The sequence below is a fragment of the Taudactylus pleione genome, unplaced genomic scaffold, assembly GCF_031769625.1.
Source record: "Taudactylus pleione unplaced genomic scaffold, aTauple2 ptg000041l, whole genome shotgun sequence".
Lineage (NCBI taxonomy): Eukaryota > Metazoa > Chordata > Amphibia > Anura > Myobatrachidae > Taudactylus > Taudactylus pleione.
The window spans coordinates 50572088-50591913 of NW_028284443.1; the positions used below are offsets into that span (position 1 = coordinate 50572088).

Here is a 19826-nt window from a genome sequence, read left to right on the forward strand (position 1 = left end):
TTTCTTTAAAATGACCTATGCGGTGATATATGGTTCTAGATTTTTCCCAGGTTTAATCATTATTTGTACATGTGCACATTTGTTATGCCACTTTTATGTTCTATGTTGTCTATGTGATTGTTTGTCTAAAATATAATGTGTTTATCGTGGCATCATCTATATCCCACTCATTGACTAACTCACTGAAGAGCGTTGTTTGTTATAATATATTCAATGGTTAATATTTATACGGCTGTGCTTTTTTGTTGCAACGTATTATCTGATGCATTGTTTGTTTAAACAACGCTGGTTGTTATTGTATTTGGTTGTCATGACACCCGTGACGTCACTTCCTGAAATGACGTCCGGTGTTCCTGTTTACACACAGCATGTTGCATGTGTACTAAGCCGCACTTCCGGATTATTTGTAGAAGGCTGCGCCTCTCCGCAGGTGAGTGAGATTGTCATATATGAGGTTGGGTGTATATGCTGCCGCCATATGTCAGTTATGATGTCCTTGATGAAGGCGCTGGATGCGCCGAAACAGCTGTTGGACGGCTAACTGAGTTCATGTTCCCATGGACCATGACTGCTTTGGCAAGTGTATTTGACCACCCTGGCTGCTTTTGTTTGGTACTTGACAGTCTATATGTACATGTGCTATTATGGTGAACTTCATCGTGTTTTTTACTGCTATTGAACATTAATACATTTTGGTGCATTTAAATGGATGTGCTGGCTCCTTTTTTAAAATATATATATATATATATATATATATATATATATATATATATATATATATATATATATATATATATATATATATATATATATTATACACATTCAATGGTTTTAGTTTAATTTTCAACATAGTAGATTAATACTGAAGACATCAAAACTATGAATGAACACATGGAATTTTGTTATAAACAAAGTGTTAAATCAAAATGTTTTAGATTCCTCACAGTAGCCCCCTTTTGCTTGGATGTCAGCTTTGCACACTCTTGGCATTCTCTCAATCAGCACCATGAGGTAGTCTCCTGGAATGGTTTTTCAACAGTCTTGAAGGAGTTCCCAGAGGTACTGAGCACTTGTTGGCTGCTTTTCCTTCACCCTGCGGTCCAACTCATCCCAAACCTGCGCAATTGGGTTTTGGTCGGGTGATTGTGGAGGCCAGGTCATCTGACGCAGCACTCCATCACTTTCCTTCTTGGTCAACTAGCCCTTACATAGCCTGGAGGTGTGTTTGGGTTCATTTGTCTTGTTGAACAACAAATGATGGTCCCAGTAAGCGCAAACCAGATGGGATGGCATGGTGCTGCAGAATGCTGTGGTAGCCATGCTGGTTAAGTGTACCTTGAAATATGAATAAATCACCAACAGTGTCACCAGCAAAGCACCATCATACCACCTCCTCCATGCTTCACAGTGGGAACCACACATGCAGAAACCATCCGCTCACCACCTCTGCGTCTCACAAAGACACGGTGGTTGGAACCGAAAATCTCAAATTTGGACTCATCAGACCAAAGTACAGATTTCCACTGGTCTAATGTGTTTCTTGGCCCAAACAATTCTCCTCTTGTTGTTCATCCTCAGTAGTGGCTTCTTCGTAGCAATACAACCATGAAGGACTGATTCACGCAGTCTCCTCTGAACAGTTGATGTTGAGATTTGTCTGCTACTTGAACTCTGTGAAAAAGTGTGTGATCTCTAATCTGAGATGCTGTTAAGTAGCGGTTTCTGAGACTGGTAACTCTAATGAACGTATCCTCTGCAGCAGAGGTAACTCTTGGTCTTCCTTTCCTGGGGCGGTCCTCATGAGAGCCAGTTTTATCATAGAGTTTGGTTTTTGCAACTGCACTTGAGGATACATTCAAAGTTCTTGAAATTTTCCATATCGACTGACCTTCATGTCTTTAAAGTAATGGACTGTCGTTTCTCTTTACTGAGTTGAGTGGTTGGTGCCATAATATGGATTACAACAGTAGTCAAATAGTGGTGGCCACTGTGTACTAACCCTACCTCTGCACAACAAAACTGATTGTCTCAAACACATTAAGAAGGCAAGTAATTCCACAGATTGACTCTTGACAAGACACACCTGTTAATTCAAAACCACTCCAGGAGACTACCTCATGAAGCTGAATGAGAGAATGCCAAGAGTGTGCAAAGCTGTCATCCAAGCAAAAGGGGGGCTACTTTGAGGAATCTAAAATATAAAACATATTTTGATTTAACACTTTTTTTGTTTACAACAAAATTCAATGTGTGTTCTTTCATAGTTTTGATGTCTTCAGTATTAATCTACTATGTTGAAAATCATTTAAATAAAAAAAAACATTGAGTTGTCCAAACTTTTGACTGGTAAAGTATATGTGTGTGTGTGTATGTGTGTATGTATGTATGTGTATATATATATATATATATATATATATATATATATATATATAGATTGTAAGCTTGCAAGCAGGGCCCTCTTACCTCTATGTCTGTCTGTTATTACCCTGTTTTGTTCTATCAATGTTTCCAATTGTAAAGCGCAACGGAATATGCTGCGCTATATAAGAAACTGTTAATAAATAAAAAATAAATAAATATATATATATATATATATATATATATATATATATATTTATTTATTTTGGCGCCTTGCTAAAGTATTCACACCCCTTTGCATTTAATTAAAATGGATTGTTTGAAGGTGTGCATAATTTCATTCACAGAACATTGCTACAACTGTGAAGTTGTTTTTTTTTATATTGTGAAGCAAACATTTAGAACAAAAGAGAAAACTTCAGTGTGCATAACTATTCACCCCCCCTACAGTCAATACTTTGTCAAGCCACCTTTTGCAGCAATTACAGCTGCAAGTTCCATTGGATAAGTCTCTGAGCTTGCCACATCTTGCCCCTAGGATTTTTGCCCATTCCTCAAGGCAAAACTGCTCCAGCTCCTTCATGTTGGATGGTTTCCACTTGTGAACAGCAATCTTCAAGTCTGACCACAGATTCTCAATTGGATTGAGATCTGGGCTTTGACTAGGCCATTCCAACACATTTACATGTTTCCCCTTAAGACCACTCAAGTGTTGCTTTAGCAGTATGCTTCGGGTCATTGTCCTGCTGGAAGGTGAGCCTCCTTCCCAGTCTCAAATCACAGGCAGACTGCAACAGGTTTTGCTCAAGAATATCCCTGTATTTAGCACCATCCATTTTTCCCTCGACTCGAATCAGTTTCCCAGTCCCTGGTGCTGAAAAACATCCCCACATCATGATGCTGCCACCACCATGTTTCACTGTGGGGATGGTGTTCTTGGGGTGATGGGATGTGTTGGGTTTGCGCCAGACATAGCGTTTTCCTTGGTGAACGAAAAGTTAAAATTTTTGTCTCATCTGACCAGAGCACCTTCCTCCATACATTTGGGGAGTCGCCCACATGCCTTTTGGCAACTCAAATCGTGTCTTCTTATTTTTATACTAAGTAGTGGCTTTTTTTCTGGCCACTCTTCCATAAAACCCAGCTCTATGGAGTGTACGGCTTATTGTGGTCACATCGCCAGATACACCAGTCTCTGCAGCTCCTTCAGGGTTACCTTTGGTCTCTGTGCTGCCTCTCTGATTAATGCCCTCCTTGCCCGGTCTGAGTTTGGGTGGGCGGCCCTCTCTTGGCAGGTTTGTTGTGGTACCATGTTCTTTCCATTTGATTATGGATTTGATGATGCTTCGGGGGATCATCAAAGTTTTGGATTTTATTTTATTTTATAACCCAACCCAGAATTGTACTTCTCAACAACTTTGTCCCTAATTACTTTGGAGAGCTCCTTGGTCTTCATGGTGTGATGCCTCTTGCTTAGTGGGGTTGCAGCGTCTGGGGCCTTTCAGAAAAGGTGTGTTTATACTGACAGATCATGTGACACTTAGATTTCACACAGGTGGACTTCATTTCACTAATTATGTGACTTATGAAGGTAATCAGTTGCACCAGAACTCTTGAGGGGCTTCATAACAAAAGGGGGTGATTACATATGCATATGCTAATTTTCTGAATTTTATTTATAAAGCTGCTTTTTTTATATATATATTTTTGTCATTTCACTTCACCAAATTAGACACTCTTGTGCAGATACATCACATAAGTCAGATGAAAAAATAAATTACAGGTTGCAATGTAAAAATATAGATTTTGTACCAGTGGAAAGCGCTTTCAGAGTGACATGAAACATGTAGACAGTCCCCCAAAATGTGTATCACATCTAATAAATACACAATTCATCACACTTGGCAATAGTTCATTCATTAAACTTCCCGACTAGGGAGTAAATCAGAGAACCCTATATAGTCACTGTGTATACTGCACAGCAGCCTCCGTCTTCCTCCTTGTAAATCCTTGATAATAGAGGTCTGTAGAGATAAAAAATGCCTTCCAGCTCCTTATCGCTCAATGCAATCAATTTAGAGCATAGGATGACACATAAAGAAACGATAGTGTAGATTCCTTTTAAAATTGACAGTGTAATCACAGATAAAACTTACAGGAACACGAGTAAATATAAGCATTCACAAATCTCCAATGGATCAACAGGCACGCAAGTCCCAGCAGCAATCAATACCCAGTCCCAGAAGTACCCAAGTCTACCAAAGGGGATGACACCACTGGCACAGCCACCCTGGAGACACCGGAAGTCCAACAAAATATTGAGCCACGCTTAACGCGTTTCAGACACTGTGGTCCTTCGTCAGAAGCGTGTATGGCTCAAAATGATCCCTCCTTAAATACCCCGTCAATAATCACACCTATTCCCCCTAACAATCCGCGGCATTCTCCAGCTGCATAGTCCTGTCCTACTTCAGGATATCCGAGTGCGTTCCACAGTCACCTGGAAATCACGTGCTTGCTTTCCACACTCTCCCGGAAGTTGCGTGTTTGCTTTCCAACAGGCTCCGATCACATGGTATGTGCAGAATGTTGAAAACAGAATGCTATTGATTTCTTTCCTCCGAGTAACCATCCATCAATAATAAGTCAACACGTAATCAAAAGTCCATTGTATACAGACCCAAAACATAAAAAGAAAAAAGTGTAAAATTTTTAAATATTAGCAGCATTGATCTAATAGCAGCAATCATTACAATATATTTAATACTAAATAAGTGCAAATTGCATCAGGAAAAGTGCAAAATATATGTAATAGCAATCAAAATATCTTAGCATACTGGATACGTGCAGGTGACATGCAGGGAAAGTGCAAAATAGAATAAAAATGAATAAAGTGTACTAAATATTTTAAAACTAATACCCAGCAGCCTCTATTTAGGTAAGAAAACATTAAAGTTCGAACTCACCTTTGAGCTCCTTGGGCACAAGAGTCCCCAGTTGGTGAATCCATCTCATCTCTCTGTAAAGCGCTGCGGAATGTGCGCGCTATATAAATAACTGGTAATAAATCTAATTTTGAGAGAGTCAATATCTCGTGTTCACCAATTAGGGAGGATTTGCTGGATACCCATAAATCTCTAAATACATTCTTCTTTCTACTTCAGGGTTCATAGGGTATCCACAGGATACCTTGGGGTATAGGTGTTACGTCAGTCATCGGGCACCATAGAGTTAAGCTTTCAGCCTCCCAGGATGCACTAGGGTCCCCCTCCTATACCCCGCCCCCGAGCCAAGGCACCTCAGTTTCGTTTGGTGCCCGGCCGGAGTCGGGTGCACCTGTTGGAGTGGGGGCTAGAAGAGCCCCTGAAGCTTTTCTTCATGCAGCTGTGGCTGCACATCTGGATGTACAGCATGGACAGTCAGTCCTGACGTCCATGCTGTCTTCCCTACACCCCCGCCGATACCGATCCGGGGATGCTGGTGAGCATCTGGGGTCACAGCTAGCGGTGACCCCAGATGATCCGGACCACGGCCGGATTCAAGGGGGACAGCAAGGTAAGCAGCGGGGTCCCCGCTGTTACATGGTCCAGAGTCCCCAGGCAGGGGGCTCCCTCGGGACTGGCTGCAGCGTGGAGCCAGGTAAGAGTGATCAGCGCTGTTAGTGCAGGAATTGATTTTTCTTTGCATTGTATGTGACTGTGCTAGCGCTGCTGCCTGTAACTTTTCTTCTGACTGTCAGCTTTATTACTGTCCCTGTCCTTTCTGCTAAGCCCTTGCGGTGCGGTGCTGCAGGGTGGTCTCTCGCCTATTTAATATATAATTGGTGAGAGGGGTCACATGGTGCCGTCATGTCTGAAAGTGATTTTCCTCTCCGGCTACAGTGTACTACGTGTAAAGTACCGTTAGCGGAGGGGGAGGGAAGCGCGGAGGGTCTCTGCCGGCAGTGTTTGTCAATGGCGCGGCCTATTACGGTTACAGCACCGGTACAGGAGCCGCCCTGGGCTTGTTTCGCTCAGGCGCTTACGACCTTAGTGGGCCAGTTAGCTCCGCAGCCTGCGTTTACACAGATGGGTTTGTCCTAGCAGTCAGTGGTGTCGTGCAGGGTTTCCCACGACAATTGGTGGTACCCCACAGTCTCCCTATTTCCCCGCTCCCGGTTTCTCAGGAGCCGGCGTGGGTTAACTCCCTGACGAGTTCTGTACAGCCTTGTCGGATGTGTTGCAAGGGGAGTCTGTGATGCGGCCACATAAACGCCCGGTGGCGTCTGTCGGCTCCTTATGAGGATGACGAAGGGACGTCTGATGATGGGGAGATTCTGGATCCTTACGATCAGGAACCTCTCCATACTAAGGACGCTGACGCTAAGTCCAGAGTGTATATTCCTGGACTTATTCGGGCAGTCCGCACAGCCTTGGTGATTGAGGACGAAGTTCCCCCAGCGGCTAAATCCAAGTACGCCTTTTTTAAAGATGTGAAGGGCGATGCCACAGTCTTTCCTCTTTCGGGTCAGTTAATGGACCATTTAGAGGAGGCGTGGAAACAGCCTGGCAAATGTTACCAGCCGCAAAGGCGCCTGGCGGTGGCTTATCCGTTCGCGGATAATTATTTTGCTAAGTGGGAATCCCCTCCACAGGTGGATTTTCATGTGACCCGTCTTGTCCGTAGTACCACATTGCCGATGCCATCCATGTCCTCCCTTAAGGATGCTACGGACCGCAAGGTGGAGATCTGCCTGAAGTCCGCTTATTCCCTTACGGGGGGGCAGCACGGCCGGCTATGGCCATTTGCTGGGTTGCCAGAGCGATGGAGCGCTGGGCGGATTCATTAGAGGCGTCTTTTGATTCCGACTGTCCGGCCGATCAGGCGGAGTTGATTGGTTATCTCCGTGATTCGGCCACTTACATCAACGAGGCGGCCTTAGACATTAGTACTCTGGTGTCTAGAATTTCTTCAGCAGCGGTGGCCGCTCGTCGCACCTTGTGGTTGCGATCCTGGAAGGCGGACGCTGATTCCAAAAAGGGTTTGGAGGCGTTGCCATTTACCGGAGAAGTTCTCTTCAGTCCAGATCTAGACAAGATTGTGGCCACGCTGGCGGCAGCCAAATCGGCATGTCTCCCGTCGCCGCTGCTCCTTCTGGTTCTGGACCATCGTCCTTTCGGTCTTATAGGGCCCAGGGCAGGCCCAAACCACAGTCTTTTCCTCGACAGGCTGGTCCTAAGAAATCGGCCAAGCCCCGGAAGCAGGCATGGAGTACCAGACATCCGGCCCCTAAGCCAGATGACAAGCCTGCGGCCTGGCGGTCCGGGCCTCCCTTTGGGGGATCCCAAAGTGGGAGGCCGCCTGCTGCAGTTCGCCCGGTGTTGGTCGGTTACCACGACAGACACTTGGGTTCTCGAGGGTCTCCCAAGGGTACACACTCTCTTTCCAGCACAGACCCCCGGCTCGATTCTTCACCACGGGTCTACCATCAGACCTGAACAAGGCTACGGAGCTGCGGAAGGTCTTGCACACTATGCTCCAGGCTGGAGTTATAGTGCCTGTTCCATTCTCCCAGAGGGGCCAGGGTTTCTATTCAAATCTTTTTTTGGTGCAGAAACCCAATGGGTCGTATCGTCCGATTCTAAACCTCAAAGCTCTCAACAAGTCTTTGCGGGTGCCGAAGTTTCGGATGGAGACCCTATGGTCCATCATTCTGGCGCTGGAACCTGGGGACTACATGGTGTCATTGGACATACAGGACGCTTACCTGCATGTCCCTATTCTTTTGCGCCATCAACAGTTCCTCAGGTTTGCAATCCGCAGCGACCACTTCCAGTTTCGGGCGTTACCTTTTGGCCTGGCGACAGCACCACGTGTGTTCACCAAGGTGATGGCGGTCATGGCGGCTTCTCTGCGGCTGCAGGGAGTCCGTATGTTGCCGTACTTGGACAACCTTTTTATTAGTGGCAGGATCTCCCGAGCTCCTTCTACGCCACTTGGACCTGACCATTGCAATACTGCAACGGCACGGCTGGTTAATCAACTGGCAGAAGTCCACTCTAATCCCGTCTCGGCGGATTCTGCACCTCGGAGCCTTATTGGACTCAGGACAGCAAAGGATCTTCATGACGGGGGGAAAAGATCTCTGCTTTACAGTCGAGGGTGCGCAGTTGTCTGCACAGCCGCCGTGTGTCTCTACACTCGGTGATGAGGTTACTGGGCTCCATGGTGTCGGTGTTCGACATGGTGGAATATGCCCAGTTTCACTCCAGACCTCTGCAGCACCTGATCCTGTCCAAGTGGAACGGGCTGCCTCAGTCTCTGAATTCCCAGACGATTGTGCTCACCTCGGAGGTTCGCCTGTCCCTTGCCTGTTGGTTACAGACGACCCATCTCAGCAAGGGACATCCGTTCTGGGTTCCAAATTGGGTCCTGTTGACAACGGACGCCAGTCTTCGGGGCTGGGGAGCATTTTCGGGTCCACACTTGTTCCAGGGCAGGTGGACCCCGACAGAAGCGGAGCTTCCAATCAATATCTTGGAACTCCGTGCGGTCTTCAATGCTCTCCGGCAGGCACATCGGGTTCTCCAGGGTCGTCCGGTGCAGGTCCAGTCGGACAACGCTACCACCGTGGCCTACATAAACAGGCAAGGAGGAACCCGAAGTCGGGCGGCTCTCGTGGAGATTTTGGTATGGGCGGAGCGCAATCTTCCGGCCATATCAGCGGTCTACATCCCGGGAGTGCTAAATTGGGAGGCGGACTTTCTAAGTCGCCAGGACGTTCATCCGGGGGAATGGTCCCTGCACCCGGACGTTTTTCAACTGCTGGTGGACAGATGGGGTCTTCCAGAGATCGACCTCATGGCGTCCCGGCACAACAACAAGTTGCCGGTGTACGGGTCTCGCACAAGAGACGAAGGGGCGTCTCTGGTGGATGCTCTGTCCGTCCGGTGGACATTCCGGTTCGCATACCGGTTTCCTCCGATTTCCCTTCTTCCACGGGTAATTCGGAAATTCAAACAGGAAGGAGGGACGCTCCTGTTGATAGCTCCCGCGTGGCCCAGACGGCACTGGTTCTCAGACCTTCAAGGTCTGTCCGTGGACAGTCCTCTGCGGTTGCCGCTATGACCGGACCTTCTGTCGCAGGGTCCCTGTCTTCACCCGGACCTGACTCGGCTGTCTTTGACGGCGTGGCTGAGACAGCCATGCTGAGGTCCAGGGGGTTTTCCAGCTCTGTGGTGCATACCATGTTACGAGCTCGGAAGCAGTCTTCCGCGAGGATATACCATCGCGTGTGGCATACATTCTTCCAGTGGTGTCGACCGAGAGGTTATGCACCGCGGGAATTTCGTCTGTCTCGGATACTCGCCTTCCTACAAGCGGGACTAGATCATGGGCTTTGCCTTGCTTCTTTGAAGGTACAGGTTTCGGCCCTGTCTGTCTGGTTTCACCGTAGGATTGCTACAATCCCGGATGTGCGCACCTTTATGCAAGGTGTTCTCCGCATTCAGCCGCCCTTTGTTCCACCTGTGGCGCCTTGGGATTTGGCTGTGGTCCTGAGGGCTCTCCAGGGACCGCTGTTTGAACCACTGGGCTCAGTGGATCTTAAATGGCTAACAGCTAAGACTGTTTTCCTTCTGGCCATAGCTTCGCCAAGACGTGTTTCTGATTTAGGGGCTCTCTCTTGTAGACCCCCTTTCTTCATTTTTCATGGGAACAGGGCAGTGCTCCGCACTCTACCTGAATTTCTTCCCAAAGTTGTTTCCCAGTTTCATGTTAACGAGGAAATAGTTGTTCCGGCCTTTAACTCACCTGGTCTTTCAGTGGGTGAGGCCACTTTGATGTTGTGCGGGCCTTAAGGACTTATGTTGACCGCACTTCTTCCTTTAGGAAGTCGGACGCCTTGTTTGTCCTCTATGGCTTCCGTAAAAAGGGTTGGCCTGCTTCAAAGCAAACTTTGGCAGCCTGGATCCGTATGGCTATTTCTGAAGCTTATCTTCATGAAGGCCTGCCGGTTCCTCCTTCTGTGAAGGCTCATTCCACTAGGTCTGTGGGTCCTTCGTGGGCAGCTCGACGTGGTGCCTCTGCAGTCCAGATCTGCAAGGCTGCTACGTGGTCCTCTGTCCATACCTTCGTGAGGTATTACAGGTTTGACACCTTCGCCTCTCAGGATGCTTCCTTCGGGCGGCGGATTCTCCTTTCTGCACAGGAGCGTCCCCACCCTTAAAGGATACTGCTTTGGGACATCCCCAAGGTATCCTGTGGATACCCTATGGACCCTGAAGTAGAAAATATGAGATATGGTAAGAACTTACCTTTGTTATCTCTCTTTCTACGAAGTCCATAGGGTTCCACAGGACTCCCGCCCTGTCGCACCTGTGCTGCAGATGGGCTTTGGTCTGGTCACCTGTTTTTCCGTCTCACTCTGGTGAGAATGTGATTCTTGTGTGTATCCAGATCTTCTTTCTCTCTCTTCCTTCTCCTCCTCCGGCCTATGGCTTGGTAACTAACTGAGGTGCCTTGGCTCGGGGGCGGGCTATAGGAGGGGGGGACCCTAGTGCATCCTGGGAGGCTGAAAGCTTAACTCTATGGTGCCCGATGACTGACGTCACACCTATACCCCAAGGTATCCTGTGGAACCCTATGGACTTCGTAGAAATAGAGATAACAAAGGTAAGTTCTTACCATATCTCATATTTTCCCTTAATGGTGTTTTCTTTTTGTAATGTAACAAAAAAGGTAAAAAGCCAAAGGGGTGAATACTTTTGCAAGGAGAGAGAGATTTATATATATATATATATATCTCTATCTCTCATTTTTTTCATGGTTTACTTGTTACTGTATAAACAGATTTGTGACTGTGCCAGTTGATCTTTATGCAGTTTAAACTGTTTCATACTCTAAGGCTTTTCTTATACTTGATGGTGTGTGTATAAAATTGTTTTTTAACACTTACCATAGATAGTAAAGATATATTTATTGTCTGGAACTATTTGATGCATCAGGATGCTCTGGTTTGAGCAGTTAACATTGAACGAGGTCACTTGGACTTAGCAGATGATGATAAAAAAAAATCCTCTCTCAGCAATTAATAGGGTCATGGTAAGTAGTGCATTTATCCAGTTAAGGAGGAGAACCAAAGGATAGCTAGCTTAAAATAACTCCTGATATTATCTTCATTAAATGTGCACTTCCTTTTTAACCTTGGTATTATTTATTTTGCATATATTGTCGCTCTAGTGGGGCTTTTGAAGGACTGTAGTTCTCAGGTTTTGCCACAGTATATGTATTGCTTCCTGGAAATACATTTTCATTTTGCTTTGCAAATAAAATCTGCTCTTGAGCTGCAGTGTTGGACAATTAGTAAACCAGAAATCAATACGTTTCTGTACAGCGCATTTCATTGTTTGTACATTTAAGTTTTAATTTTCATCCTTGTGACAAATATTGTATTATGGGGTGAAACATCTCGTCCCAACCTCCCTTATTTAATTTTTCTTAGTTCAGCAGTGACTTTGCGGGTAGTTGACATTCTTGTGTTAACTTCAAGTTGATGTATGTTTTTAAGCTTTTTTTATGTCTGAGGAGTGAAAACCCCTTAACATGGCCGCAGTTTTGTTCAGGGATTGTAATTATTGTTTGAGCATGAAAACAATTTGTAAATATTACATCTAAAGTTAAAAAATAATTGAGGTATTTGAATATCTTGTGTCCTCCAAATGCCTTTACATTTTCTGGTTATGTAAGGAGCAAGAATAAAACTTCTTCTAAAATGTATATTTAACAAGAATCCTAAACTCCTCGAACATTTGAGAAAGTAACTGCAATTTCTTGTAAATCATAAGGCTGACAATATGTTTTAGGGCACTGAGCTCCTGCTAACGCACATATCTGCATCATGCTTTTTTGCAATGGGTCTCCACCAATCCTTCATTCACTTACATTTTTCATACGACCTAGGCACAGTGGTGTTAACTCACACCTCTCCCACATTCACGCAGTTTCTTAATATATTGTCAGAGCGGTTATGACTGGGACTGTTCAGTAATTAGAAATGTGCTGCTGTTTTTGCCTTATTTCATATATACTCTATATGGTCAATTAATAAAATCGAAAAATAAAACTTTTTTCAAAATTGTTATTTTATATGCATTTCATATCTTTGTAACCAATTTGTTTTTTACCGCTTCAGCTGTAACATAAATTTGTATGCTTTCTTTTTCTTTTTTTTTTTTTTACTTTAATCATAGGTCATTGGCACACCACAAAGACAATCTGCACCAAACACCATTTTATTAGGAAGTCCACATACTCCAAACACGCACTTTGTATCTCAGAACCAAGCGGTCGACTCCTCTCCGTGGTCTGCAGGGTAAGCAAGTAATGTACTTGGCTAAGCCTTCATTATAGCTACGTTTTTGCAGTGAGAAGGGTCTTGTGAGCCTTTTAAGGTAACTTGGAAGTAAAAATGATTTTCCCCATTATTGTTTCTACACTTCATGCAACTCTGGAGCACAAAACTCCATGTGTGTGTTTCTTGGTTATATGGACCCAAGGTGACATATAATTATCTCCTGCGTTGTGTTGGTAATTTGAGTAATTTTGTATTTGTGCCCGGTATAAATAATTCCAAAATTCTGTGTATGGATCTTTGAGATACTATTTCCAATCGTAAGTTACATGACTGTACATATAGGTGAGTAACTAAGCACATTGCTAATCTATAGCATATAATATCTTTAGTTGGAGGAATGTTTTGTTGGCACAGTTTGTTCAAATATCCTGCTCTGATCATTGATTTGAATATTAGGTGCTAAAGGTATATGTTTATAGGTTGTCTGGGGGTATTATGTTTGGCAGTACTGTGTAAGGGTTGGGTTGCTTAAAAGCTGCTGGTTCAAATCCCGATACTGGAAGCCCGACAGCAGAAAATCCCGACACCGGCTGGTAAGTATTGTTAACCCTGCTGGTTTCATAATGCGCTGATCATGCAATAAATGCATCAAGTGGCACTCGCGCTCTTTACTTGGCATGAGTTGCTTACTAGCTCTTGGATAAAACCGGTGTCCTTAGACACAGGAAGTCCACGTTATAACTTCTTATAGGCCATAATACCCTGCGATCAAATTGCCGTACTGGTTTTGAGTATGTTACACACACAGCACCAGGAAACATGATGGGAAGTGGTAAGAAGGATTTCAGTCAGTGTGTTTTTCTTTCAGCAACCTCGTTGGCATTCTGACCCCTCATAAATCTTCCTTTTGAGGTGGGAGTGTGAAATTTTGTGGTAGAGCTCTGATTTAAACTGATGTGCCACATGAGTATCCGCTTTTGAAATTACAGCAGCTATTTTTGTATGAAGCTACCCCTTTAATAACCTGATGTCAATGGTAGAAGTGTAAAAGTATATATTTTTTTAACGAATTAGTCTATCTATGTACAATGTATTTCATTCATTATCACTTGGATTAAACGGCAATCCCGCATGGTGTAGATTTTTTTTTTTTTTTTAAGCATGCATTACCTCCCTTTTAGAATCTCTAAAGGGCAGATAAAATGGCTGACATGCTGAACCTACACCTTGTGGACTGTCATGTGTCAGAGGAGGGGGGGGTAGAGGTCACAGTACAGAGCTCAGAGGCACTTTTTGAAACCTCTTTTCACTACCTCATGTGGCATGCAACTGGTTTCCATGGTAGTCCAGGATTTTAATCCGTTAGCAGTCTTAATAGTGAACGCCATCTCTTTGTTTACATGGAAATGATGCCTTAAGTTATGAAGTATCCATTAAGAAAAAAAAAGCAACTTAGATCAAGTAATCCAGAAGATAACAGTGCTACAGACACCCCCTGAGAATGTGGTTACCAGTATTGTAAGTGATAGAGGTGTGTCGGAGGACGAGTATGGAGATATGCCCATTAGACATGGGTTATTTTTATGAAGGCAGTCTCTGTATAGTGAAGGGAGTATCATTGGGCATGAGAAGAGCGCTTTTGAGGCAGTTATAGACAACCTGCACAAAGTGACTAGGAGAGGAGGAATAGTTGGAGAAAGACTGTGGTGTGCTTGGAGCGTCACATCTGAGCTGGAAGCTAAGTGGTGGCAGGGGCTGCAGTGTCTAGGGATGAGGTAGTGTGTACACGGAGAGCTCTTTCCGTCAATGGAGAGCGGTTTTGTTGTGCGGAAGACCATGGTCAAGAGTATAAAGACTGCAGTGACTGTACATGTTTTGGTTGATAGAAGGTGCTAAGGGAATAGAGGCTGATGTTTGAGAGTGGGAACAGTTAGTTGGAGAAACCAGAGAGGAGAGGCGCTGGAAAAGACTACTTTTTTGTTCGCGTGAATCTTAGTGAGCTTTGGAGGAATTACACTGGGAGAGGACAGAGGAGGCTAAATTACGCAGAATTGTTTGGGTAATTCTATAGAGATTACCTAGAATGAGTTGTCTAAAGCAGTGAGGAGGTAACAATGAATTTGGAGAAGTGAAACTTTGCTGTTAGTAAGTTATTCACTTGTGCAAGGATAGTTTTCATGGATTGCTGGTCGAAACGTCGGAGTTGGAGAAGAGGGCAAGGAGTTGTACATAAGCCACTCAAGTAAAACCCTGATTACTGTATTTTGAAAGTGCAATACTAGTTAAAAATAGTTTGTTTTAGAGGAGTATTCCATTTTCCTGGGTGCGCAGACCAATTCTTCAAGCCTTTTTTTGTAGCATCTGTTGGAAATGATCAGGGCAACAGAATTGAAGTTAATGGGTGCACAGTTCAGTGACCAAGATTTAAAATAGGACATATTGTAACAAATGCATTTTCTTCAGGGTCCATAGAGCTCTACAGGGAGACACTTGGAGAGGTGGTACTTGGAGGACAGGACACCAACAGCAAAGCTTTTTTTAGTTTCTCGGGATGCTCCGGTCCTTCCCCATATACCCTGCCCACAGCCTGAAGGCAACTCTGCTTTTGTTGGTGTCCGGCAGGAGCTGGATTACCGTTATACAGTGGGTTGCTTTTAAGCAGCCCAAGCTTTTGTTTTATGACCTTTCATCCCCAGAGAGAGGCTAAGGTCAGTACTTTTCCACGGCAGTCGGCATCCAAAAAGGCCTCCAAGTCTAGGACCAAACAAGTCTTGGCTACTAGATGTCCAGCTACCATATCTGAGGACAAGCCTTCAGCTTGACGGGTGGGAGGCCGACTTCTTCAGTTCACCCAGTTCTGGCATCAGACCAGTACAAGTACAGTCCGACTATGCCGCGGCGGTGGTCTACATCACCAAGGGGAGGCACACTCATTCAGTCGGCAATGACAGAAGTGACACGCATCCTCAAATGGGCCATATGTCACCTCCCGGATATTTCTGCGGTCTTCATTCCGGGCATTCTCAATTAGGAAGCAGATTTCCTCAGCTGTCACAACGTGCACGCTGAGGACTAGTATTTACACCAAGAAGTCTTTCATCTCCTGGTGGATAAATCATGCCTCACGGCACAATGACAAAACTCCGACATACGGGTCCAAGACAAGAGACCCCGAAACAGCCTTCGTAGACGCGTGGTCAGTGAAGTTGACCTTCCACCTGGCATACCTCTTCCCTCCAGTCTCCCTCCTTCCTTGGGACCTTCGAAAAATCAAGCAGGACGGGGGAACCGTTCTGCTGGTAGCTCCGGCTTGGCCCAGACGTCATTGGTACTCTGACCTTCGGAGTCTCTCCATAGACTCTTCATTTCCACTTCCTCTACGCCTGGACTTGTTGTCTCGTGGTCCCTGTCTGCATTCCTCCTGAAGTCTAAAAGGTTTTCTAGCTCTGTAGTTCAGACCATGCTCAGAGCACGTAAGCCGGCCTCCTCCCGGATCTATCCCCGGGTATGGCATACATACTTCCAGTGGTGTGCTACCAGAAGCTATGACCCTCAGGTTTTTTCGGGTTTCTAGAATTCTGGCCTTCCTTCAGGCTGGATTACATCTTGGACTCTGCCTGGCCTTTCTGAAAGAAAACTCTGCTCTGTCCGTCTGGTTCCAGCGCAGAATTGCTCCACTGCCAGATGTTCACACCTTCCTTCAGGATGTCCTCTGTATTCAACCTCCCTTTATCCCTCCTGTGGCTCCGTTGGATTTTTCAGTTACTCTCCTCACACTTCAGGAGTCTGTTAGAACCCCTGGAATCAGCAGACCTCAAATGGCTCACTGTGAAGTCTTTCTTTTGGCTATTGCGTCTGCACGTAGGGTATTTGACTTAGGGGCACTTGCCTGTCGCTCCCCTTTTCTGATCTTTCATCAGGACAGGACCGTCCTTGGAACTCGTCCTGGTTTCCTTCCCAAGGTGGTCTCTTGTTAATGAGGAAATTGCATTTCCGGCCTACCAAACACCAGAGTTCAAGAAAAGCGATTCCCTTTTTGTCCTATATGGATTCCATAAGAAGAGCTGGCCAGCTAACTAACAAACTCTGGCTAGATTGCTTTGCATGACTACCTCACAGGCTTACACGCAGGCTGGCCTTCCTGTGCCGGATACCGTGTCTTCTCATTCTATTGGTTCTGTGGGTCCCTCGTGGGCTGCCCAACGTGGCGCGTCTGCTGAACAACTATGCAAGGCGGCCACGTGGTATTCCATCCACACCTTTTTTAGGTTCTATGCCTTTGATACATTTGCCCCTCAGGATGCTTCATCGGACGCCATATTCTCCTCTCCGCTCAGGAGCATCCCCTGCCTTTGAAAATTGCTTTGGGACATACCCTAATATCTCCCTGTGGGGCACTATGGACCCTGAAGAAGAAAATGAGTTATGGTAAAACTTAAACTTACCCTTGTTAACTTTGACTCCCTGACACTCCTGGCTTCTATGAGTTTCTTCTCTTGGTCACTGGTTTCCTTCTCTGTGAGAGTGTGATTAAGTGTACAGGTTGAGTCTCCCATATCCAAATATTCCGGAATAATTTCAGCATGACTGAAATCGTGAAACCTGTGGGTTTTTTTTTTATGGTTCAATGTACACAAACTCTGTTTAAGGCACAAAATTATTAAAAATAAAGTGTAAAATTACCTTCAGGCTGTGTGTATATGAAACATAAATTAATTTCATGTATGTACACAAACATTGCTTGAACCACAAAATGAAAATGTTGTATAAAATTTCTTTCAGGCTGTATATAAGGTGTATATGAATCATAAATGCATTCTGTGTTTAGATTTGGGCCCTATTCCTAAGACATTTCAATATGGTATACAAATATTCCAAAATACGGAATATTCTGATATCCAAAATACCCTTGGTCCCAAGCAATTTGGATATGGGTGACTTAAACTGTACCCACCAGTCTTCCTTTAGCAGATCCACACTGAATGGATTAATCCGTCCACTGATACACTGGTGGTCAATTTAAGATTTATCACGTCAATGAGCTCCTTCCCTTTCTTTTAGTTTGTCATGTAAATATATAATGCATAGTGTATATTTGCACCCTATTACAAGTAGTTTTGATTCTGCCAGTCATTCTAAAAACTGCAAATAACTTCTACACTTAAACTATAAACTATTGGGGGGTGTCGGAGTACTCTTATCATATGCACTTCAGTTCTGATTTTAAAATAAAAAAAGCATTAAAAACTTCAAATCATTGTGCCAAGTTATCCCTTAACACTAAAAATTGAATTGGTGAATTTTCCGAAGTTGAACTAGTACAGCTCTGCCCTCCCTCCGTGTTTTTCACGTAGGGATGATATGTCTGACACTCTAATCTTGTGTCTTGGATTTACAGCAATGAAGGTTTGAGAGAAGTAGCAGAATCTTTGACATGCAAATTGTACAGTTCTACTGTAGTAGATAAACGCATACCAAGCATCTTTAAACTTGCACAAGAATTTGTTGATATCTTGATGTCTGTGCATGTAACTGCATTTTCGTTCTCACATATACATCTAATACCCCTTTTCCACTGGCCAAAATACCCGGGTTATTGCCGTGTCAACACGGGTAGCGGCTCAGTGGAAAAGGCTCCTAGGAAAAAATCCTGGGTTAATTGACCCGGCATTTCTTCCCAGGTCTCGAGCAGTGTTTTATGCGGGTAAAACCCTGGTCAGGCTCAGTTAAAAAATTAACATTTGCAGGTCGTAGCTTCTATGAGGTTATTGACTGAAATATTGAGTAAACCTTTAAGGATATCTACCTATGTATGGTATAACCTCTTCCCCTGGTGTGGTACATTACAATGTACTGCATTTGCCTGAAACTACAAGATATATTCATGGCCTGCATAGGAGGAGGGGCCCTAGATTGCATACCCTAAACACAATGTGAGGTGCTAGCTGCTGAGACTAGTAGTGCTACAAGCAGAAAGAGAAAAAAATGCAAGTGCACACTCTAATTATGCTGAACCTAATAGTACTGCTATATTGCATCAAAAAGGTTCTTTGCATAATAATGGCCATAATTATGGGCCTGCCCACCGCATCCAGGTGACCTCTATCAGGCAGGTCCCTAACACTCCTATGGAACAAATACAGGACACGGGACCCCCCAGGCCAACCAATATTCATGGCCTGTCTGGCAATTATTACTACCTCGAGCATAGAATCTGCATTTCTATTTGGATTACTACTTCATCTGGCGACACAACAGAATATATGCAACTATTTTATTTCCTCAATCTAGAGTGTACCATAGTTCTATGTCTAGCCTCTACTGCACTAGTAGTTTTAGTACAGTGGTTTTTTCACAAGTGTACTATCCTTCTGCCTAAACTATTATAATGACATGAACACCTTAATGTCTCCTACCATCTAGTAGAGAAACATTACAGCTGGTCAGTGTTCTTATCACTCAATTAACTGTATTCTCTTACACAGCTACATTGAATAAAGTAACAACCTGTGATTGCTTCCTTCAACCCACTAGCTGTACATTTTAAACTCTTCAGAAAATGTATACATAATATGATAAAAATTGAGGCTCAGGATGACAAATATGCAAGAGTCCTGGCACAACCCAGAGAAGCCGCCTACTGTTCACTGGAATGAGTTCTGGAGTTAGCGAGTGGCGGGCAGGGGGGAGCAATGCACTTATAGCGCCGGTTCCTCGTATCCAAATTCCTTCTGTTTGTTGCAGGAAGCACATCAGCGATTATCCACAGGGCAATGATGGCTTAAATCTGAGTGCTGGAGTACACTGACCGGCGGCCGATAGGAGCAGCGACCAGTAGCTGATACAGATCCTTTGTTTACAAAACAATAGATTGTGTCCAGAACGCGTTTCTTCCCCAAACGGGGATTTCTTCAGAGGGGTGTGTGATCACATCACTAATGTGCTTCCTGCAACAAACCGAAGTAACTCCCGGGACTCCTAGTGAGCAGAGAACCGGAACGCCGGCGCTGCAGGTGTATCACTCGCTCCTTGTCTGCAATTTTTGGACCTCGGGGTGCCGTATAAACACACTACAGCGGCTATAGCTAGCTATGTAGTATCTGTAACTCAGGAGCCAGTATTCTTTATATTGACG

At 44.7% G+C, this 19826-nt stretch overlaps 1 protein-coding gene across 2 annotated transcripts in view; it reads left to right on the top strand.

Annotated features, from left to right (window-relative positions):
- TFDP1 (transcription factor Dp-1) overlaps window positions 1–19826 on the top strand; it is a 160816-nt gene that overhangs the window by 66632 nt on the left and 74358 nt on the right. For both annotated transcript variants that reach the window (XM_088458704.1, XM_088458713.1), the window contains exon 5: window positions 12588–12709. In XM_088458704.1, the coding sequence (XP_088314830.1) occupies window positions 12588–12709 (122 nt within the window). The remainder of the gene's footprint in view (window positions 1–12587; window positions 12710–19826) is intronic.